This window comes from Schistocerca nitens, chromosome 1 (genome assembly GCF_023898315.1).
Source record: "Schistocerca nitens isolate TAMUIC-IGC-003100 chromosome 1, iqSchNite1.1, whole genome shotgun sequence".
NCBI classification, from domain to species: domain Eukaryota; kingdom Metazoa; phylum Arthropoda; class Insecta; order Orthoptera; family Acrididae; genus Schistocerca; species Schistocerca nitens.
The window spans coordinates 392113035-392138737 of NC_064614.1; the positions used below are offsets into that span (position 1 = coordinate 392113035).

Consider the following 25703-nt stretch of genomic DNA (forward strand, 5'->3'; position numbering starts at 1 on the left):
ATCTGCAGGTACTATCTTAACGACTTTAAATTATTAGTACGACAGTAAAAGTATTTTTGAGAATGCGGTATGTTTCTGCAAAACACTTACTGGTGCCGATGGTTCAGCAATTAAATAAAATATAAGTTGAATAGCAGGGGAACAATAGACTCCTATTGCACGTAATTAGTTATGAACAACAATATAGCTCGCGAGATATTCACTTCTACACGCACACTACGTCTTCACTGTAGAAGCCAAGGAAATCTTACAAGTGCACAAGTCGGCACTCCAAAATATTTCTATCTGCTGCGACCACGCGCAAACCGCAAACCGCTAACGTTCGGCACAACGTGTTTGCTGACGGGCCGCGGCTGGCCGAGCGGCCCGTGCGGTGGCCGCCAACTCTGAACTTAAAAAATATTTTCGGGGCTCCACGACTCGCCCGTTACTTTACAGAGTCAATGTCACAAATGAAAAAGACTTTGTCTTGTACACTCTTTGACATAAAACTTGACCGGCGGCCGGCCGCTTCAGGGGCTAAGTCCAGGCCGATCGCGACATGGGACAAAAAAACTGGCCAACTCGCTAATTCTCTAAGTCCGGTTATCTGCACAATCTGGCAACACTGTAGACTGCGGCACTTCCTAGAGGAAAACTTGTCCCATGATAGAGAAACTCTAGGCTGATTGCGCCTGTGGTCTAGCGGTAGCGTGCATTGTTTCTGTTCATAATGTCAGTGGATCGAGAGCAGCTGGCGTAAAATATTTTTATAGCCTCTTCTGTCTGAATGCTGAAGACGTGAATGTAATGGTAGCGCAGATTCAATCTATTTCGCTTTGTGACACACCGATATCAAAATTTTATCCAGTAACGATTTTGCGGCAGATTTCCTGCAGACTGTCCTCCTCTGGACGCCGTATGCGGCAAAGCTCCGGGATCCATTTGCTGGCTACTGGCAGCGGCCGTGGCGACAGCAGCGGCGCTGCACTCCCCCGTTCTTTATCGAAAGCGCCTGCTACCGCTCATTGCTTTTGATGATTTAAAACGCTTTATTATTAAATGTTGCTCCACAGAAAATTTCTACAATTTCCATTCACGCTCAAAAGCAACGGAGACAGACGCCCTGATTAGTAGGCGGGTATTATATTACATTAATCGGCAAGAGCTGAGTATGGCCCGAAATTAATTTTATAGACTGGGACGAAATTAAACCACCTCACTACATTCGATGAATTTATAAATGCTTCATACCTCGTTTCTTTTCCTTTCAAACTCAATTATTTGTGCAACTTTTGGTCAATGTTTGGATGTTTTCGTCAAGCCAGAGTGAGCGTCTGTGGTGTAAAGTGTATTACAGTTCTTGTTTCATTCCTTATGGTAAGTCTATGCGATAAACTGTGTGAATACCTTGCAATGCATGCTCTGTAGCAGTGCAGGAACACTGCACATTTGGAGTTCCATGTATGGGTTCATGAAGTATTTATTGTTGATCGGAAGTGATAGTTAAGGTCATCAGATTTAAACCAGAAAAATTTGTCGTTTTGAAGGTTTCAGAGAATGGAAAGGAATTGCTAACGCCGGTGTTAGAAAACGTCTACAGTTAAAAACTATTGCAAAAATTTAGAAGAAGGGAACTATATTAATGAACATGTGCACTTCATAAACAACCTTCTGACATGTTAGACCTATATGACGAACAAAGCTCAAATTTATATCGTTGACAGTCGGTTTGAATCTTTTCAGGGTCTATTTTACAGTGAAGCACCTTGGAATTTGCATAGCAGAAATCCATGATATTAATTTACTAAGTCGAAATCGGACGAAGATTGATGTTTAAAGGCATTCTTCAGATTTCGCATAAGAAATTTTTACTAGCAGTTTGCAACTCCATTAATTAAAATGGAAAATAAAAGGTTGTAGTCAACGGCTTCTACCGTGATTCGAACTGCTATGTCTTATAGTACAAGCACTGCAACGCACAAGGGAACCTCTGAGCTAACGACACACTGGCGGCCGGAGGCGGAATATAGTCATTGCCATGTTGCCTGAGCCTCAAAACGCAACCTTAAACACACGAACAGAGGAGGTGGAGATTACTGTTTTAACGTCCCGTCGACAACGATGTCATTAGAGACGGAGCACAAGCTCGGATTAGGGAAGGATGGGGAAGGAAATCGGCCGTGCCCTTCCTAGGGAACCATCCCGGCATTTGCCTGATGCGATTTAGGGAAATCATTGAAAACCTAAATCAGGATAGCCGGGCGCGGGATTGTACCGTCGTCCTCCCGAATGCACACACAAACAGGTGTTACTTATGTGAAGAACGCCGTTCTTGGAGTCCAGAAATTAAATATACTTTCTAATTGTGTCATCTTGCAGTGGATTATATCGTACGAGTCTTCGATGTGGAAAACGAATGTCAAGTGAATTTAGCGAGGTAACGCCGACCTACACCCGGAAGTAAATGCACTATCAGAGTGTTGACAAATACTTGCTACGACGCTGCCATTTCTAGGCTCTCTGACGAGGCAGCTCTTCAGCGAAATGCTTGCCGTGATTCTCCGATACGGTTCTTCAGAGTGGAGACGCGCGCGCACATTTGGTTTTTATGCGGCGTTCTCCCCTGATGGTTTCTGACGTCGCCTTGTGGGCTAAGTATACATATGAGACATTCAATTATCATTAATCCAGAATGATACAAGTTTCAGCTTCCGGCGTGGAAGAAGGCTGTTGACGCCGACATTATATCATTTCAACGTAGGGAAAGCAAAACGGATCATTCAATGTTTCTCATTCAACATAAAGCATGTGAGATAATTTTCCGTAACGTTCATAATCATCTAAAAATACAAACGAAGTAAAAATACACCGTAAGCTTATTCGAATTGAATATAACGCTTTGCACCTCGATGTCGAATTTGTCCACTTGCAATCTTTTGCAGCATACACATAGAATGTCATGATTACCACGAGAATGAAGAAATATGTTGGTAAGGATGGAAGCAAGAAGAGACGCAGTCAACAAATATTCTATTCCTCATGGCATTCATTTCATTTGACACGTAAGAAGAGGTAAAGCGGGAATTTACTTTCGTTAACACGAAAGATATGCCGCACATATTGATAACGAGGAAGTCTGCGTCTTCATACGTTTCCTCCTTGAAATCTGTATGCTCTATTATATACTAAGTAGCCCGATCATTGTTTCAGTAATGTTACCCTCTTGTTTGACCCCGTAACGATGAACAGATTCCAAATGCATGTCTCCTTTCCTGGGTTGTTTTTTGTGTTTTATTGCTTGGAATTCCTGAAGCAGACCACTGTGCCTTCCCCCCTCGTGGGTTAGGTCTTAAAACTAAACCGCTTTGTATCCAATGGCATAATTTATTCAGACAGCATCAGCATAAGACTATCAAACAAAGCCTTCCATTTACAGTTGCAGCACTCTAACCAGTACTGACCAAAGTGTAATCCACGGTCATGGTCCTAAATTACCAGCTGTCTGCTACTATGGCAAAGTCCGTACTACACTTTCGATTCCGCAGCACCATTTTATCTGGTAACACTGTGTAGTTGCACAGTTGTGCTACCAGGTCTGTCCTCACACTGTCAACTTTATGTATCTCACTTCTCCTGTAGCGTAGATCACGAGGAGCCGAAGTAAATGAGTGTATTCTCCATGACGTAACATTCAGTATTCCCTTCTTTCATAGCCACTCTTCATGTGCATCGATACCAAATAGGAATGCGAAAACTCTTGCGAGTGAGAGAATGACAATAACAATCGTAACAAGAACAAGCAAATAATGAATGGTGTTTATTCCAACGCAGAACGAGAATGGCATTAAATATAAAAATCTGTATCTATATCTATATCCATATCTATTGATCTTTGAGTTGGCACAATGCAAATATATTCTTAGCATTTAGTTACTGAATTTAGTTCTGATGTTTGCAGAGAAAAGGAAAAGTCGGTACTTCTCGCTAGTGTAATATAATGTGAACCAGCAACTACCCCTTCCTTAGTACACGACTCAAGCAGGTCCTCAAGTAGGTAGCAAGGCACTGCTGCATTCTGTTCCCTGACATTGCTCTGATGACGGTTAATGCAGATAGTTCCGATTATGAAATACAAAACGTATTGCAGGTTAGTTCCTAGGATAGTAACATTAAATTTGCGTTGTAGACGGCACATGAACGTGACGACTATCCATATTACTCATCAATATAAAAATACAATATTTTGGGAATTTAGCAGGATTACTCGAATTCTGAAATTGGGTGACTGACTGCACAGGTGCTAAACGTCGTCAAGAGTATACGATGTCCTAATCGCATTAGGAATATGAAGATCGTCTTCGACAGCTCGCAACTTTCACATTGCTATCTCCACCCTACTCCAGACAGCCCTCGGTCTAGTTGCACTACGTTGCCGATGTTATGGAAGGCCTTCAAACCGACAACAGACCACATATTGAAAAATACAAGCGAATTCTCTTGCAGCGTAAGCTTATTGTAACTAATCTAAAAATTATTGGAGAGGAACATTGTCCTATTCAAAAAAAGTAAAATGTTACACACTGTTGACGTCAAACGGACATTATCTATGTCCTGTCTTGTGTCCTACTCATCTATAATATCAAGTGTACTATGAAAATGATTATATATAATGGATGATAGGGTAATGCATTGATACCAGATGGTGGGGGCCGGCCGGTGTGGCTAGGCGCTTCAGTCTGGAACCGTGTGACCGCTACGGTCGCAGGTTCGAATCCTGCCTCGGGCATGGATGTGAGTGATGTCCTTAGGTTAGTTAGGTTTAAGTAGTTCTAAGTTCTAGGGGACTGATGACCTTAGAAGTTAAGTCCCATAGTGCTCAGAGCCATTTGAACCATTTGAACTATTTAACACAAAATGACATTAAAAATTAAAGTTATTCACGAGCAGCTAGTTGAGAATATGTATGAACATTAAATGACACGACGAACTGAAATAATATGACGAAGAGTTCAGCGCTCACTGGGAATAGAGCCCCACACATATCGTTGTTGACTACACACAAAGAGACGTCAGCTACCGAATTTTTCTCCACCAGCTTATAAGTAGTATAAGAAAGGTTACTGGTGATAGAGTTTCTACATGTCGCCACTCCAGACTTTATTGTGGTTCAACCTACCGTCTACTTGGTAAAGAAGGAATATCATCTTTAATGTGAATTTTCAGACCACGCAGCCATTATATCTCCTTCACTTGGTGTAGCCAGGAGAGAATGGAATCTGTCTCTCCCTATCTAAAATCATTGACGGAAGTGGGAATCGAACCCAGACCATAGGTGTAACAACCTACCATCCGTCCAACAGACCACGAAATCCTCTTCTCTGCGTGTCATTTTTCTATCGTAACGCAGTTGCGCCACACTGGATGAGAATTCTGACACACAGGCACCCTGTAGTAATTTGCAGCATGTTCAGTAAATTCATTTACTTGGTTGACCGAATCACCATGAACTAGTTGCCTCGGCTACCCAGTGCATACATTCGACTATTTTGTAATCACAGAAATAAAATCACGTAACTGCCACCTACACACAACTGCCAACAGTGTAGGATGCAGAAGTTTAAATAGGAAGTGTTCCTTTCCACTTGAGCTATTCTATTGCGCTATCTGTTACTAGAAAACGTCGTTCAGTCCAAAAGAAAAGCTGTAACTGTTTGTCTCTCAGAAGTCAAGATCTGGCCATATGCATAATCTCACAGTGCTGTGGAATCCAAAAGTTCTGGAGGAATAGTTGCCGAGCTCTGGAGCTGCTGTAGCTACGTGTCAGCTTGTAGCATAGATAAGATGTCGCGAGTTCGAATACATTCAGTGCTACATTTTTTAAAACGCAATTCTGCTCTCTGCTGAAGGTATCAATCTAATGGAACTTTGAACATAATTCCCTTCACTTTTCACCCCAAAGTAGTCGCATGTGGAAAAAGGGCTAACTACTGTGACATTTTGTACTATTCAGGTTTAATAGACAGCAGGCAGCAGATGCATCTCGAAGATGTGCAGGGAGAGCGCATCGTGCCATAATATGTCAGAAAAGTATTTTCTACATTAGCCGTCGTGTGGTAGTGATATTTTATTCTTCTTCAAACTTTGTTTGACAGCTTTAACTCAGAACAAGTTTTCTACATGCATGTAATCAATAAACTGCATGTGCATTGTCAGACTGTCATAGGTAACATCAGAGAATTCGCATATATCGTTGATGATTAATTTCTCTCTCATGTTTACTATTGTTTTAACAACACTAAAGGAAACCTTACGAAGCTTGTGCACTGTATTATAAGAAATGAAATAAAACTACCCATGATAACCTTACGACGAAAGTATCTGTACACAAGCATGCCTCTATCGACACGAATTAGTAAAATACTACTCACTTAGATTTTGATTGGGTCTGTGTTTAATTGGTATGCTGTGTCATACTCAAGAGGTATGCAAATGTGGCATTTCATTAATATAGTTACGTATTCCTAGAAACCCAAAATACGCTTGTCAGCAGCGGAAAGAGGCCTTACCTGTTGTGCAGTATTGTAAGTTTTTCAACATTGCACTATGAGCTGAAAGCATTTTCTTGCGATTTCCTTATTGATGTTTGATCTGACTGCTTGTAGCTCTTTCACAGAAGGGATAAAAACGTTACAGTCAGTGAGACTGGAACTGCAAACCGTAGCAGACACTTTTTCACAGGTCAGCACGCTACCACAGAGCTGGCGAGGAGGTATGGGTCTTAACTTACTATTACCAGGGCAATAGTAACTAGAACTCGTAAACCGCTATTTGAAGGTCGAGATTAGTTGCGGTTTCCACCTGCAACGACTTTCCTGGGCTGAAAACAGTAAATTTTCAATCTTTTGTTACCCTTCAAGCGATAATAACTCAGATTATGCAATGGAAATGACAGGTAAAATCAAGTGAACTTTGAGGCTTAATTCCGTGCACACCAGGAAGTAACTCGTCGATCACAGAGTTGCCAAACATACGTTGCCTTGTTGCCAAATCTCAGTTACAGTACCAGCAGGAAGAAGACGAACCGATGTGATCCTACAGCGGTCTGGGAAGTGACCATAGCTGGTGTCTCCAAGTCGCGGCTGCTACGGCCTGGAATACGTAATGCGTCTGATTCGCTTTCTGTAACTAGGTTTAGGGACTGGAGCGTAGTTACTAATAATAGAACTGACTGCAAACTGAGCATCATAAATCAGTAACTCTCATTGTTGTTTTTATATTTCTTTCGTAAGTGTACTCAAAACTAAGAAAGTCATTCACAGGCGTTTTCGTGCCTCGCCGATAGTCGAGCACAACACACAAATAAAAATAAAAAAGAATGTGTGTGTGTGTGTGTTTGTGTGTGTGTGTGTGTGTGTGTGTGTGTGTGTGTGTGAGAGAGAGAGAGAGAGAGAGAGAGAGAGAGAGAGAGAGAGAGAGGTAAATAAAAAGCAATGAGAGAGAGTGTAAAAAATTGTTGTAAAGAAATTGAATCATGGTATTTAAAGAAATCTTTCATTAAAATGACACGTTCCACATCATTACGAAACGTCGTATTCATGATCTATGGAACAAGAGTTAATCTAATGTAATCTAATCTAATCTAATCACATCATATTGATGATTAGCCATGAAGAGTCATGAATTACCGAAATTTTGGCCAATACCAGTAACCAAATCTAAACTTGAAAATAAAAGACGACAATTTTTGTAATAAACCGTGACTCCTATCAAGACCCTTTCGTCCCTGTTATCTAACCACGAAAGATGTCTGATATACCTCCATTCTGAAGTAACAAAGTGTGCATGCATTTAAAGAGGAAGTGCATGATGTGAAGTTCTGTGACGGAGATACGAACCCAACACGTAAACCGATTGTTAACTAAGAAAAATCAAATGTTACGTATCGGTTTTTCTTACGAGCCGCTAGGTGTCTGAATCTAAAATAAGGATACAAACTTTTGTGCCTAAGCGACAATCGAACTGCACACCTACCGTGCATCCACGAATATAGCTTAAGTATCAGTTGCTTACTCATGAACAGTAAGATGTGTGCGTGTTTGACCAGAAATAACGACACCTGTTGCGATTGTTGGAAACACATGAACAGACATTGAAATTGCGCGTTAATTTTCACTAGCAGGTGGGTGTGCACTTGATAAAGCTAGAAATGAAATTATGAATATTTTTGTACTGGATCAGGTTTCAGACCCACATACTTACCTTTGGAGGAGACCTAGAGAAGATTGCAGTCTTGGGAAAAGGAACGAAATGACTGAACTATACTGTTCCGAGAGATTCAGATCCTCGAAAGAGGAGATACGAATTCGAATCACAGTCCAGCACCAAATTTTTAAACGTCTCTAGTTCAATCAAGTACAAGTAAAATAACAGCCCTGTCCCTTTAAATGGCTATCGGTTCATCAAATAAAATAAAATTTTCTAATGTAAGTAAGCTTACTGGCGACTGTATTTCTGTTTACCATGACTTCCGCTGTGTCATTTCCCAACGTAAACCGGCTCTGCCCAGTTGGTAATAAAGGAACGTGATGTTTAACGCGGATTCTGGATTATAACGTCTTTCTCCTGAGGTTACCAGAGGTAAAATAAATCTGTTTGTGCCTCTTAAAAGTAAATGCCTGAACCCACGCATTGCACCTGTGATAGCTCGTTCCACCATACCATTGTGGCCACATTACCCAGCCCCAAGAGTGTGCTGTAACGGATGATGTGCTTAGCTTACAAAATTAGTCACGGTGGAAAAAATGCGAGTCTATTAAATGGTCAAGTTGAAGCAAGCTTCTGGCGCAGAGATTATGCTATTCTCATGTCAGCAGGATGTAAAGACTCTTCTAGGCATCATAGGCTGGATGTGAAGCCATTTTGGTTTTTCACAAATTCAGCAACTTTCTTAGTTCGAGAAAATCCACTGTGAAGTGTGAAGTTGCCGGATAATTCGATTATTACTGTTATTATTACCATCATTTTATTCATACCGCCGCTGGAACACGACCGTAGTCTTCAGGTAAAACGCGAGACCAGCTAATATGACGTCTGGCGACCGAAAGCACATATCGACAAAATTTTGATTTCCCCTTTCCTCTCGGTGCTGAAGCTATGAGTGTAATTCAAGCGAATCTACAATATCATATTAGCTGGTCTCGCGTTTTACCTCAAGACTACGGTCGTAGTCAAGAGTAATGTACTAAGACTGGAGTCAAGACTTCCTCTGGGAAGTGCCGCAGTCTACATGTTGCTAGATCGAGCATATTGCCAGACATAGAATTCTGAGAGGAGCACGACTGTATTGTCCACCTTACGTGAACGACTCGGCGGTCAATTTTTTGGTCTGAGACTGTATCTACAACACATATTGCACGCTGAAGACCCAGAAGAATTTAAAAAAAAGTAGTTTATGAGAGCAACGTTAACCATAGCGTTCGAAGTATTCATAGTATTGTATACGTGTGTGTAAACGCCTTCCAATGACCACTCAAGAAAGACAAGGATACACAGTCTAGCTCCAATATTATAAATACGCCTCAGTTTGTGGATGAACTCAGACTTAGGTTGATAATAATTGTGAAAATTTAGCAGCACTGTACCCATTGGTGTTAAACTCGTTTTCAACCAATGATTCCCACAGCTACAGGGATACTACTTGTGATACCTCTTAGACAAAATACTTAAGCAGTGTTATCAGACGAAAAGATCAACCTGACACAAACTGTGGGAAGTTTGTTTTACAACCTTCGTATCTGGATATTCAGCTTTTGCCTATTTGAGATATCTGTGAACGTTGCTGCTTAAGACGATTTAAGCAGAAACTAAATTCCCTCAGCTTCGACTATGTTTAAAGAAATCGTCTTATTGGCACTAAATCGTGGTTTGTGAATTGTTTACCGGCCGTACTCTGCCGTATTTTGCCGGTTGGAAGGCAAAAGCTTACTGACAAATTTCACACAGAAATTACTGTTACAGTGTACTTATGGAGCCAAATGAGTGAATTGCGTATTTTCCGGTGAGAAAGAGCACTGGCAAACAGTCTTCGCTACATTAGGTTATTTAAACTGGTGTCACTCTGAGCTAGAATTTATGGTCAGCGACTAAGTGTAAGGTCAACGTTTCGGATGCAAGTTTTGCGACTGTGAAATACTTTCCTACATTATAGAAGCGAATATTAAATTTGAACTAATATTGCGAAAATTTTGTACTTGGACAGCTTAGAATGAAAATACTTCTGTTTATTTCAAAGGGAAACAATAGATTTTCTAAAACACTGTCTGTCATACACAACTTGAAACAGGTCATGTCGACCAAATCATGTGGAAGAACTAACAGCAACGTATATCGGAAGGCAGTAAGATCTCTTGCCTTTTGGTTTGTCAGTACTCGATAGCCATTTCTAGGCGAAAGTAAATGAAGAAAGGCAGTGCGTTTTTGTTACCAAGTAACGTCTTCGTCAATTACTTTAGTTTTAAAGTAATCTACGAGTAATTGCTGGTGTTTGATATTAACATGAAAAGGATTCCGTAGACAGGGAAAGAACCTGTTCTTGGGAAACTACATCTATAGTGACCAAAAGGCATTAAATGATGTTCAAGCACTTGTGTTACAGCAGCGGTATGAATAAAATGATGGTAATAATAACAGTAATAATCGAATTATCCGGCAACTTCACACTTCACAGTGGATTTTCTCGAACTAAGAAATTTGCTGAATTTGTGAAAAATCAAAATGGCTTCACATCCAGCCTATGATGCCTAGAAGAGTCTTTGCAGCCTGCTGACATGAGAATAGCATAATCTCCGCGTCAGACGCTTGCTTCAACTTGACCATTTAATAGACTCGCATTTTTTCCACCGTGACTAATTTTGTAAGCTAAGCACATCATCCGTTACAGCACACTCTTGGGGCTGGGTAATGTGGCCACAATGGTATGGTGGAACGAGCTATCACAGGTGCAATGCGTGGGTTCAGGCATTTACTTTTAAGAGGCACAAACAGATTTATTTTACCTCTGGTAACCTCAGGAGAAAGACGTTATAATCCAGAATCCGCGTTAAACATCACGTTCCTTTATTACCAACTGGGCAGAGCCGGTTTACGTTGGGAAATGACACAGCGGAAGTCATGGTAAACAGAAATACAGTCGCCAGTAAGCTTACTTACATTAGAAAATTTTATTTTATTTGATGAACCGATAGCCATTTAAAGGGACAGGGCTGTTATTTTACTTGTACTTGATTGAACTAGAGACGTTTAAAAATTTGGTGCTGGACTGTGATTCGAATTCGTATCTCCTCTTTCGAGGATCTGAATCTCTCGGAACAGTATAGTTCAGTCATTTCGTTCCTTTTCCCAAGACTGCAATCTTCTCTAGATCTCCTCCAAAGGTAAGTATGTGGGTCTGAAACCTGATCCAGTACAAAAATATTCATAATTTCATTTCTAGCTTTATCAAGTGCACACCCACCTGCTAGTGAAAATTAACGCGCAATTTCAATGTCTGTTCATGTGTTTCCAACAATCGCAACAGGTGTCGTTATTTCTGGTCAAACACGCACACATCTTACTGTTCATGAGTAAGCAACTGATACTTAAGCTATATTCGTGGATGCACGGTAGGTGTGCAGTTCGATTGTCGCTTAGGCACAAAAGTTTGTATCCTTATTTTAGATTCAGACACCTAGCGGCTCGTAAGAAAAACCGATACGTAACATTTGATTTTTCTTAGTTAACAATCGGTTTACGTGTTGGGTTCGTATCTCCGTCACAGAACTTCACATCATGCACTTCCTCTTTAAATGCATGCACACTTTGTTACTTCAGAATGGAGGTATATCAGACATCTTTCGTGGTTAGATAACAGGGACGAAAGGGTCTTGATAGGAGTCACGGTTTATTACAAAAATTGTCGTCTTTTATTTTCAAGTTTAGATTTGGTTACTGGTATTGGCCAAAATTTCGGTAATTCATGACTCTTCATGGCTAATCATCAATATGATGTGATTAGATTAGATTAGATTACATTAGATTAACTCTTGTTCCATAGATCATGAATACGACGTTTCGTAATGATGTGGAACGTGTCATTTTAATGAAAGATTTCTTTAAATACCATGATTCAATTTCTTTACAACAATTTTTTACACTCTCTCTCATTGCTTTTTATTTACCTCTCTCTCTCTCTCTCTCTCTCTCTCTCTCTCTCTCTCTCACACACACACACACACACACACACACACACACACACACAAACACACACACACACACATTCTTTTTTATTTTTATTTGTGTGTTGTGCTCGACTATCGGCGAGGCACGAAAACGCCTGTGAATGACTTTCTTAGTTTTGAGTACACTTACGAAAGAAATATAAAAACAACAATGAGAGTTACTGATTTATGATGCTCAGTTTGCAGTCAGTTCTATTATTAGTAACTACGCTCCAGTCCCTAAACCTAGTTACAGAAAGCGAATCAGACGCATTACGTATTCCAGGCCGTAGCAGCCGCGACTTGGAGACACCAGCTATGGTCACTTCCCAGACCGCTGTAGGATCACATCGGTTCGTCTTCTTCCTGCTGGTACTGTAACTGAGATTTGGCAACAAGGCAACGTATGTTTGGCAACTCTGTGATCGACGAGTTACTTCCTGGTGTGCACGGAATTAAGCCTCAAAGTTCACTTGATTTTACCTGTCATTTCCATTGCATAATCTGAGTTATTATCGCTTGAAGGGTAACAAAAGATTGAAAATTTACTGTTTTCAGCCCAGGAAAGTCGTTGCAGGTGGAAACCGCAACTAATCTCGACCTTCAAATAGCGGTTTACGAGTTCTAGTTACTATTGCCCTGGTAATAGTAAGCTAAGACCCATACCTCCTCGCCAGCTCTGTGGTAGCGTGCTGACCTGTGAAAAAGTGTCTGCTACGGTTTGCAGTTCCAGTCTCACTGACTGTAACGTTTTTATCCCTTCTGTGAAAGAGCTACAAGCAGTCAGATCAAACATCAATAAGGAAATCGCAAGAAAATGCTTTCAGCTCATAGTGCAATGTTGAAAAACTTACAATACTGCACAACAGGTAAGACCTCTTTCCGCTGCTGACAAGCGTATTTTGGGTTTCTAGGAATACGTAACTATATTAATGAAATGCCACATTTGCATACCTCTTGAGTATGACACAGCATACCAATTAAACACAGACCCAATCAAAATCTAAGTGAGTAGTATTTTACTAATTCGTGTCGATAGAGGCATGCTTGTGTACAGATACTTTCGTCGTAAGGTTATCATGGGTAGTTTTATTTCATTTCTTATAATACAGTGCACAAGCTTCGTAAGGTTTCCTTTAGTGTTGTTAAAACAATAGTAAACATGAGAGAGAAATTAATCATCAACGATATATGCGAATTCTCTGATGTTACCTATGACAGTCTGACAATGCACATGCAGTTTATTGATTACATGCATGTAGAAAACTTGTTCTGAGTTAAAGCTGTCAAACAAAGTTTGAAGAAGAATAAAATATCACTACCACACGACGGCTAATGTAGAAAATACTTTTCTGACATATTATGGCACGATGCGCTCTCCCTGCACATCTTCGAGATGCATCTGCTGCCTGCTGTCTATTAAACCTGAATAGTACAAAATGTCACAGTAGTTAGCCCTTTTTCCACATGCGACTACTTTGGGGTGAAAAGTGAAGGGAATTATGTTCAAAGTTCCATTAGATTGATACCTTCAGCAGAGAGCAGAATTGCGTTTTAAAAAATGTAGCACTGAATGTATTCGAACTCGCGACATCTTATCTATGCTACAAGCTGACACGTAGCTACAGCAGCTCCAGAGCTCGGCAACTATTCCTCCAGAACTTTTGGATTCCACAGCACTGTGAGATTATGCATATGGCCAGGTCTTGACTTCTGAGAGACAAACAGTTACAGCTTTTCTTTTGGACTGAACGACGTTTTCTAGTAACAGATAGCGCAATAGAATAGCTCAAGTGGAAAGGAACACTTCCTATTTAAACTTCTGCATCCTACACTGTTGGCAGTTGTGTGTAGGTGGCAGTTACGTGATTTTATTTCTGTGATTGCAAAATAGTCGAATGTATGCACTGGGTAGCCGAGGCAACTAGTTCATGGTGATTCGGTCAACCAAGTAAATGAATTTACTGAACATGCTGCAAATTACTACAGGGTGCCTGTGTGTCAGAATTCTCATCCAGTGTGGCGCAACTGGGTTACGATAGAAAAATGACACGCAGAGAAGAGTATTTCGTGGTCTGTTGGACGGATGGTAGGTTGTTATACCTATGGTCTGGGTTCGATTCCCACTTCCGTCAATGATTTTAGATAGGGAGAGACAGATTCCATTCTCTCCTGGCTACACCAAGTGAAGGAGATATAATGGCTGCGTGGTCTGAAAATTCACATTAAAGATGATATTCCTTCTTTACCAAGTAGACGGTAGGTTGAACCACAATAAAGTCTGGAGTGGCGACATGTAGAAACTCTATCACCAGTAACCTTTCTTATACTACTTATAAGCTGGTGGAGAAAAATTCGGTAGCTGACGTCTCTTTGTGTGTAGTCAACAACGATATGTGTGGGGCTCTATTCCCAGTGAGCGCTGAACTCTTCGTCATATTATTTCAGTTCGTCGTGTCATTTAATGTTCATACATATTCTCAACTAGCTGCTCGTGATAACTTTAATTTTTAATGTCATTTTGTGTTAAATAGTTCAAATGGTTCAAATGGCTCTGAGCACTATGGGACTTAACTTCTAAGGTCATCAGTCCCCTAGAACTTAGAACTACTTAAACCTAACTAACCTAAGGACATCACTCACATCCATGCCCGAGGCAGGATTCGAACCTGCGACCGTAGCGGTCACACGGTTCCAGACTGTAGCGCCTAGCCACACCGGCCGGCCCCCACCATCTGGTATCAATGCATTACCCTATCATCCATTATATATAATCATTTTCATAGTACACTTGATATTATAGATGAGTAGGACACAAGACAGGACATAGATAATGTCCGTTTGACGTCAACAGTGTGTAACATTTTACTTTTTTTGAATAGGACAATGTTCCTCTCCAATAATTTTTAGATTAGTTACAATAAGCTTACGCTGCAAGAGAATTCGCTTGTATTTTTCAATATGTGGTCTGTTGTCGGTTTGAAGGCCTTCCATAACATCGGCAACGTAGTGCAACTAGACCGAGGGCTGTCTGGAGTAGGGTGGAGATAGCAATGTGAAAGTTGCGAGCTGTCGAAGACGATCTTCATATTCCTAATGCGATTAGGACATCGTATACTCTTGACGACGTTTAGCACCTGTGCAGTCAGTCACCCAATTTCAGAATTCGAGTAATCCTGCTAAATTCCCAAAATATTGTATTTTTATATTGATGAGTAATATGGATAGTCGTCACGTTCATGTGCCGTCTACAACGCAAATTTAATGTTACTATCCTAGGAACTAACCTGCAATACGTTTTGTATTTCATAATCGGAACTATCTGCATTAACCGTCATCAGAGCAATGTCAGGGAACAGAATGCAGCAGTGCCTTGCTACCTACTTGAGGACCTGCTTGAGTCGTGTTCTAAGGAAAGGGTAGTTGCTGGTTCACATTATATTACACTAGCGAGAAGTACCGACGTTTCCTTTTCTCTGCAAACATCAGAACTAAATTCAGTAACTAAATGCTAAGAATATATTTGCATTGTGCCAACTCAAAGATCAATAGATATGGATATAGATATAGATACAGATCTTTATATTTAAAGCCATTCTCGTTCTGCGTTGGAATAAACATCATTCATTATTTGCTTGTTCTTGTTACGATTGTTATTGTCATTCTCTCACTCGCAAGAGTTTTCGCATTCCTATTTGGTATCGATGCACATGAAGAGTGGCTATGAAAGAAGGGAATACTGAATGTTACGTCATGGAGAATACACTCATTTACTTCGGCTCCTCGTGATCTACGCTACAGGAGAAGTGAGATACATAAAGTTGACAGTGTGAGGACAGACCTGGTAGCACAACTGTGCAACTACACAGTGTTACCAGATAAAATGGTGCTGCGGAATCGAAAGTGTAGTACGGACTTTGCCACAGTAGCAGACAGCTGGTAATTTAGGACCAGGACCGTGGATTACACTTTGGTCAGTGCTGGTTAGAGTGCTGCAACTGTAAATGGAAGGCTTTGTTTGATAGTCTTACGTTGATGCTGTCTGAATAAATTATGCCATTGGATACAAAGCGGTTTAGTTTTAAGACCTAACCCACGAGGGGGGAAGGCACAGTGGTCTGCTTCAGGAATTCCAAGCAATAAAACACAAAAAACAACCCAGGAAAGGAGACATGCATTTGGAATCTGTTCATCGTTACGGGGTCAAACAAGAGGGTAACATTACTGAAACAATGATCGGGCTACTTAGTATATAATAGAGCATACAGATTTCAAGGAGGAAACGTATGAAGACGCAGACTTCCTCGTTATCAATATGTGCGGCATATCTTTCGTGTTAACGAAAGTAAATTCCCGCTTTACCTCTTCTTACGTGTCAAATGAAATGAATGCCATGAGGAATAGAATATTTGTTGACTGCGTCTCTTCTTGCTTCCATCCTTACCAACATATTTCTTCATTCTCGTGGTAATCATGACATTCTATGTGTATGCTGCAAAAGATTGCAAGTGGACAAATTCGACATCGAGGTGCAAAGCGTTATATTCAATTCGAATAAGCTTACGGTGTATTTTTACTTCGTTTGTATTTTTAGATGATTATGAACGTTACGGAAAATTATCTCACATGCTTTATGTTGAATGAGAAACATTGAATGATCCGTTTTGCTTTCCCTACGTTGAAATGATATAATGTCGGCGTCAACAGCCTTCTTCCACGCCGGAAGCTGAAACTTGTATCATTCTGGATTAATGATAATTGAATGTCTCATATGTATACTTAGCCCACAAGGCGACGTCAGAAACCATCAGGGGAGAACGCCGCATAAAAACCAAATGTGCGCGCGCGTCTCCACTCTGAAGAACCGTATCGGAGAATCACGGCAAGCATTTCGCTGAAGAGCTGCCTCGTCAGAGAGCCTAGAAATGGCAGCGTCGTAGCAAGTATTTGTCAACACTCTGATAGTGCATTTACTTCCGGGTGTAGGTCGGCGTTACCTCGCTAAATTCACTTGACATTCGTTTTCCACATCGAAGACTCGTACGATATAATCCACTGCAAGATGACACAATTAGAAAGTATATTTAATTTCTGGACTCCAAGAACGGCGTTCTTCACATAAGTAACACCTGTTTGTGTGTGCATTCGGGAGGACGACGGTGCAATCCCGCGCCCGGCTATCCTGATTTAGGTTTTCAATGATTTCCCTAAATCGCATCAGGCAAATGCCGGGATGGTTCCCTAGGAAGGGCACGGCCGATTTCCTTCCCCATCCTTCCCTAATCCGAGCTTGTGCTCAGTCTCTAATGACATCGTTGTCGACGGGACGTTAAAACAGTAATCTCCACCTCCTCTGTTCGTGTGTTTAAGGTTGCGTTTTGAGGCTCAGGCAACATGGCAATGACTATATTCCGCCTCTGGCCGCCAGTGTGTCGTTAGCTCAGAGGTTCCCTTGTGCGTTGCAGTGCTTGTACTATAAGACATAGCAGTTCGAATCACGGTAGAAGCCGCTGACTACAACCTTTTATTTTCCATTTTAATTAATGGAGTTGCAAACTGCTAGTAAAAGTTTCTTATGCGAAATCTGAAGAATGCCTTTAAACATCAATCTTCGTCCGATTTCGACTTGGTAAATTAATATCATGGATTTCTGCTTTGCAAATTCCAAGGTGCTTCACTGTAAAATAGACCCTGAAAAGATTCAAACCGACTGTCAACGATATAAATTTGAGCTTTGTTCGTCATATAGGTCTAACATGTCAGAAGGTTGTTTATGAAGTGCACATGTTCATTAATATAGTTCCCTTCTTCTAAATTTTTGCAATAGTTTTTAACTGTAGACGTTTTCTAACACCGGCGTTAGCAATTCCTTTCCGTTCTCTGAAACCTTCAAAACGACAAATTTTTCTGGTTTAAATCTGATGACCTTAACTATCACTTCCGATCAACAATAAATACTTCATGAACCCATACATGGAACTCCAAATGTGCAGTGTTCCTGCACTGCTACAGAGCATGCATTGCAAGGTATTCACACAGTTTGTCGCATAGACTTATCATAAGGAATGAAACAAGAACTGTAATACACTTTACACCACAGACGCTCACTCTGGCTTGACGAAAACATCCAAACATTGACCAAAAGTTGCACAAATAATTGAGTTTGAAAGGAAAAGAAACGAGGTATGAAGCATTTATAAATTCATCGAATGTAGTGAGGTGGTTTAATTTCGTCCCAGTCTATAAAATTAATTTCGGGCCATACTCAGCTCTTGCCGATTAATGTAATATAATACCCGCCTACTAATCAGGGCGTCTGTCTCCGTTGCTTTTGAGCGTGAATGGAAATTGTAGAAATTTTCTGTGGAGCAACATTTAATAATAAAGCGTTTTAAATCATCAAAAGCGATGAGCGGTAGCAGGCGCTTTCGATAAAGAACGGGGGAGTGCAGCGCCGCTGCTGTCGCCACGGCCGCTGCCAGTAGCCAGCAAATGGATCCCGGAGCTTTGCCGCATACGGCGTCCAGAGGAGGACAGTCTGCAGGAAATCTGCCGCAAAATCGTTATTGGATAAAATTTTGATATCGGTGTGTCACAAAGCGAAATAGATTGAATCTGCGCTACCATTACATTCACGTCTTCAGCATTCAGACAGAAGAGGCTATAAAAATATTTTACGCCAGCTGCTCTCGATCCACTGACATCATGAACAGAAACAACGCACGCTACCGCTAGACCACAGGCGTAATCAGCCTAGAGTTTCTCTATCATGGGACAAGTTTTCCTCCAGGAAGTGCCGCAGTCTACAGTGTTGCCAGATTGTGCAGATAACCGGACTTAGAGAATTAGCGAGTTGGCCAGTTTTTTTGTCCCATGTCGCGATCGGCGCGGACTTAGCCCCTGAAGCGGCCGGCCGCCGGTCAAGTTTTATGTCAAAGAGTGTACCTTCTTGGTGTTTCGGTTTTTGTTGTTTCAAACATAAATATAGTTTCAGTATATCCCACTTGTCAAGCATTTAACTTAGTTTTCATTCATTATAAATGAAAACGCACACAATACTGGTGTAACATTCTACAGTATTTCTTACTTATTTCACAGACGGGTTTTCGGGTGTTACGTCATCATCAGGTGCACAGCGACCTTTGTATCTGAGGATGGCGCAATAACCGAAAATCGATTTGTGAAATAAGTAATAAATATTGTAGAATATTATACCAGTCTTGTGTGTGCTTTCGTTCTCAATGTTAGTTAATATTTCCTTGTGTTTATGGAAAACCCAGACATTTACAAGATAGGGTGGGATGAAATATTTGCGCCATACATCAGTCGATACCGAACCGTTCGTCAGAGGTATTCTAGTGAAAAGATTCTAAGCAAGGAATACTATATCTTCGACAACGGGACGATATTCGCAGCGGCAGCAGGCAGAGCGCAGTGCAGCAGCAGCGGCGGCGGCGGCGGCGCTGACCTTGGCGTTGCTGAGCTTGTGCCACTCCGGGGTGAGGTAGTAGCGGATGCCCTCGGCGGCCCCCGGCAGCGTCACGCCGCGGCACAGCAGGATCACCAGCACGCCGTACGGCGCCAGCGCCGTCACCCACACCGCCTGTACAACACGACAAACGCCAACCCTCCCAGCAGACCGCGCTCACAAATATCACACCACACACTACATAACCACAATACATAAATTTAACATTCATTAATCGCGACGCCATCTTTAGGGGGCAGTTTTCACTCTGACTTCCTAAAAACCAAAATTCACACTTGAAGCTGAAGATAACATTTTGAAACACGCTTTGAGTAGTTAATATCAACGTCAGTACTGGTTACGTAGCTTTTGGTTGCATAAAGAGGCTACAATTCGGTAGAGGAACCATCTTAACATATTTCCATGTATGCAGGACGATTCAGCTGCGCCTACCGATGGGTTTTATGCAATCTGCAACACTTTCAAAAAACCACACCCGATGTTTTCATATTCCCTCACTATGTCCAAACTACTAGTTCTACATTAAAAACAAACAGATCTTTGTCCGCCTCTGTAGCACAGCGGTAGCGTTACTGCCTACCACGCCAGGGGCCCCGGGTTCGATTCCCGGTGGGGGATCGGGTGTTGTGTGTCTTTCATCATCATTGACACGAAAGTCGCCGAAGTGGCGTCAACTAAAAAAGACTTGCAATACGGCGGCCGAACCCCAAAGGAGATATCCCAGGCAATAAATACTATACGATCATTTCATTTTCTTTTTTTTCAACAGATCTTTTTGTGGGAAATTTAATGGAGTTAAATTTTTCACTGTGGTACGTTTTCACAGGAGGCTACAGTTTTCAAGTTATTTAAGAATAACGCGTTTGAAGGTCACTTTTTTACGTTTTTCTTGAATAATTAGAGAACTAGGGCGTCTCACGAAAATATACCCCAGTGCAAAATTTTATTACAGTAAATTTTTCTACAAAAAGGTCCTGTTCATTTTTTCGGTGGGACTAATAATTTGCACGTAGCGAGCGAAACAATATGAAAATCTTACACGTGGTATTTTAGGGTGTTGCGGATTGCATGAAACATGGGTAAGAACAGCTGAATCACCCTGAATTGGGAGAGTGTGCAGCAAATACTTTGCCCAACGAAAAATGTATCTCGGCTATGTACAATTCCCCAAAAAATCCATATAATAAACAATCAAGCTTCAAAAACAGAATAACGATAGTATTTCCAGATACAATATGTCACTTTACCTAATCATCATGGGTCATATTAAGCCATTTATTACATAAGTGGATCAAATCTGAAGACTTCAAAGTTATGTACCACACTTTCGCTGTTTATCATTAGTGTGCAAGTGGATAAGGGAAGAGCTGATTGCTGCTGCTCAGTAAAACTGTGTTCACGTTCCAGGTAACATGTAGAAAGTAGCCCAGAGTTTGTTGGGATGACTGAACATTTTCTGAGTCATTGCTGGAGCATTCATTGCTCGCATAAGCCCAGATAGATTATGATAAGCCGCGCGGAGTGGCCGCGCGGTTTAGGGCGCCATCTCACGGATCGCGCGGCCCCTCCCGCCGGAGGTTCGAGTCCTCCCTCGCGCATGGGTGTGTGTGTTATTCTTATTGTAACTTAGTTTAAGTTACTTTAACTAGTGTGTAAGTCTAGGGACCGATGACCTCAGCAGTGTGTTTCTTACGAATCCACACACATTTGAACATTTAGATGATGATAAACGGTGAAGTCCACGAAGCAAACCCTACATCCGCTTAGTGTAACGCTCCTGTATCCAAGCAGTCAGTAGTTTCCTGCTGTAACTCAAGATAAGCAAGAAGTCTCGCATAATAAACCCTCCCATTTACATGAAAATCGATGCAATATCCAAGTGTACATTGTATGGAGTCCTCTTATTTCGCACCGTTGTACTGGATGAATGACAGACATTATAGGAAGTTAACGCATAGGCAAGGGGAGCTTTCTAGTTACAGAAGGAGCAACATTCCTCCAAACAACTCATAATCTCATCTCTCAATGACGCCACGTATGTAGGGATAAACTCTCTGCTTAGTATTCTTCCAATGAATTATTACTACGGTTGATTAGCTAACTCCTCTAATACCGATGATATCATCAAATAGCGTGCCATAATGGACAGAATTTTGCGCATTTTTCTAATCATGGTCTTACAGTGTCTGCGAAATAAATCTATGATGAACGGGAGATTAATTACATCGAATTAGCTGTCCCATCTAATGCCATTCCCCTGTTAGCAGTTAAAGGAATTCTTATGTGAAGATCTCTGTTCGCTGACCGTGCCAGTATAGGATGAAGACCTTACGGACGGCTATACTGTCAGCTCTAGTGGCGTAAAAGGGGCAGTGAAAAGGCCACAAAACAACGACAACAAACAGTAAATTAATGGAATAATTATGCACTGAACTTTTAGAAGCATGCTTTGGGCGATAAACACGGCCATCCTTTCCCATCAGCATCAGTGTGTGCGCTTGACTATTTACGGCAGACGAGGTGGATGCGTGCATACTGTCGTGGCGAGACCAAAATTCTACCGACGTGATTTTACACACAACTAATTGCAAAGTAATGGACATCAAGCCTTCTTAAGCTTTGGCGTCTCTGCTTCGCCTATTTAAACGCAGAGGTTAGATTATTTACCAGTTCATTCCATATTCTGCTTTTCCTTAATTTGATGTTCAGCTGATATGAAAATTAATTTGTCCCAACCATCCGATGATTGTGCACCACACGTCAGTGGTTCCCGAAGGCTGAGGAAAATTTATAATATTATATAAATCTGAATATCACGTTTTCTGGCACTTTAACTATTAATGCAATCGGGCCGTGGTTACTATTATTTTATTTGTATTCTCGTGTTTAGTAAGAATCCGTAATCGGATATATTATTTATCAACAAATGATGTACTCTTCCTTTGTGAGGTACCGAGCTACACGTTCACTGAGGCCTCTCCACGTGTGGAAGACACATCGCGGAAAAGCCTCAAGTTTACAGCCTGTTCAAGTAAAATTCAGTGAAAACATATGGGGATTTTTGGAGGCTTTCTGTGTTAATAATTACAGCACAATTAGTGAATTGTGTTTCATTCTCTACACAATTTGAAGATTTGTGTTCGACAAGTGGTCACAGTATTGCTGCACAACCTGCAAGTTCCCCATTATTTTGGAAAGCATTTTATTTTCTAAATTTTACATTTTTATTGGGACGGTGCAGGTAGCAGAAGTAATTCACCTTCCCACGTAGTTCTTGGTGACGGATGGACCATAACGTGCGGTAGTGAGTCATCGGAGTGAGGAGATGTACGCGTGCCACAGAAAGATACCTGTTTGGCGATCTATGTGTAGGGCAACCACATAAATTCCGGTTCGAAACTGAGATTTTTCTTTATCAAGCATTAATTGTTAATACTCACTTTCCCATAGTAAATGCATGAGGAAACCTACAAGTCATTAAATCATTTATACTACAATAACACTATGCCGTAAATCATACAAATTAGTAAAAAAATGAAAATTATTCTGCTACCGATAGCACATGAATAGGTACGAACGTAAGCAAAGTATACATAAGATTTCTGCTGTGCACTGATCTCGCCAGTCGGTGATAGGATGTCATCCACATCTGGTCTCTGTAATAGTCATTCTATGTTCTCGAATTTTAGTCACTTTTTGTGATAAATCGTTTCAACTAGTTCATTGAAAACTGTTTTACGGTACTTGTTAATAAATACACCGTAATGGCATTCCAGGATTTGTTTCAAATAGGTTAGCTACCCGATCTCCAGGTCAACTGCTTGTATCTCTGAAGAAATACAACCTTCTTCCAGAACTGCTTTAAGGAATAACATAAATGAGAGATCTGCGGAGAACATGTAGGAGGAATTTATACGCACAGATTCACTCAGGTAATCCAGAAAAGGGTTTACTTATGCATTCTCCAGTGGGAAGGTATCACAAGTTGTTCTGTACACCTTGTCTACAGTTTCCTATTGACGAGTGGTTAAACTAAAAAACGTTTGTACGGGGTGATTCTTATTAACGTTTAGAAACTCCCGAAGTGATGTAGAAGATGCTGAAATAAGTAATTTGATATAAGACGCAAGTGGCCGAAAATGTCGGGGAATACCCCAAAAGTGGATGACAAGCGCTGAACATGTGATGGCACCAGATGACATATCTCGCTGCATGTGATTGTCGATCCTCCCCCCCCCCCCCCCCCCCGCCGGTAGGGGGCAGTGCTGCACATGGCTCCGCTTGGCTTCTCTGTTTCCGTTTATATACAGGGTGGTCCATTAATAGTGACCGGGCCAAATATCTCACGAAATAAGTATCAAACGAAAAAACTACAAAGAACGAAACTCGTCTAGCTTGAAGGGGGAAACCAGATGGCGCTATGATTGGCCCGCTAGATGGCGCTGCCATAGGTTAAACGGATATCAACTGCGTTTTTTTAAATAGGAACCCCCATTTTTTATTACATATTCGTGTAGTACCTACATAAAAATGAATGTTTTAGTTGGATCACATTTTTCGCTTTGTGATAGATGGCGCTGTAATAGTCACAAACGTTTAAGTACGTGGTATTACGTAACATTCCGCCAGCGCAGACGGTATTTCCTTCGTGACATACATTACCCGTGTTCAAATGGACCATTTATTAATTGCAGAAAAGGTCCATATCGTGTTGATGTATGGCTATTATGATCAAAATGCCCAACGGGCGTATGCTATGTTTGCTGCTCGGTATGCTGGACGACATCATCCAAGTGTCCGGACCGTCCGCCGGATAGTTACGTTATTTAAGGAAACAGGAAGTGTTCAGCCACATGTGAAACGTCAACCACGACATGAACAAATGATGATGCCCAAGAAGGTGTTTTAGCTGCTGTCGCGGCTAATCCGCACATCAGTAGCAGACAAACTGCGCGAAAATCGGGAATCTCAAAAACGTCGGTGTTGAGAATGCTATATCAACATCGATTGCACCTGTATCATATTTCTATGCACGAGGAATTGCATGGCGACGACTTTGAACGTCGTGTACAGTTCTGCCACTGGGCACAAGAGAAATTACGGGACGATGACAGATTTTTTGCTCGCGTTCTATTTAGCGACGAAGCGTCTTTCACCAACAGCGGTAACGTAAACCGGCATAATATGCACTATTGGGCAACAGAAAATCCACGATGGCTGCGACAAGTGGAACATCAGCGACCTTGGCGGGTTAATGTATCGTGCGCCATTATGGGAGGAAAGATAATTGGCCCCCATTTTATCGATGGCAATCTAAATGGTGCAATGTATGCTGATTTCATACGTAATGTTCCACCGATGTTACTACAAGATGTTTCACTGCATGACAGAATGACGATGTACTTCCAACATGATGGATGTCCGGCTCATAGCTCCCGTGAGGTTGAAGCGTTATTGAATAGCATATTTCATGACAGGTGGATTGGTCGTCGAAGCACCATACCGTGGCCCGCACGTTCATCGGATCTGACGTCCCCGGAATTCTTTCTGTGGGGAAAGTTGGAGGATATTTGCTATTGTGATCCACCTACAACACCTGACAACATGCGTCAGCGCATTGTCAATGCATGTGCGAACATTACGGAAGGCGAACTACTGGCTGTTGAGAGGAATGTCGTTACACATATTGCCAAATGCATTGAGGTTGACGTACATCGTTTTGAGCATTTATTGCATTAATGTGGTATTTACAGGTAATCACGCTGTAACAGCATGCGTTCTCAGAAATGATAAGTTCACAAAGGTACATGTATCACATTGGAACAACCGAAATAAAATGTTCAAACGTACCTACGTTCTGTATTTTAATTTAAAAAACCTACCTGTTACCAAAATTGTGAGCCATATGTTTGTGACTATTACAGCGCCATCTATCACAAAGCGAAAAAAGTTGTAGAAACTAAAACATTCATATTTCC

The 25703-nt window shown here is 41.3% G+C and overlaps 1 protein-coding gene across 1 annotated transcript in view; it reads right to left on the reverse strand.

The window, feature by feature from the left end:
* The window catches only part of LOC126249090 (sodium-dependent serotonin transporter), a 591489-nt gene that overhangs the window by 182756 nt on the left and 383030 nt on the right, over window positions 1-25703 (reverse strand). The window contains exon 5 of the mRNA XM_049950777.1: window positions 19705-19839. Within this exon, the coding sequence (XP_049806734.1) occupies window positions 19705-19839 (135 nt within the window). The remainder of the gene's footprint in view (window positions 1-19704; window positions 19840-25703) is intronic.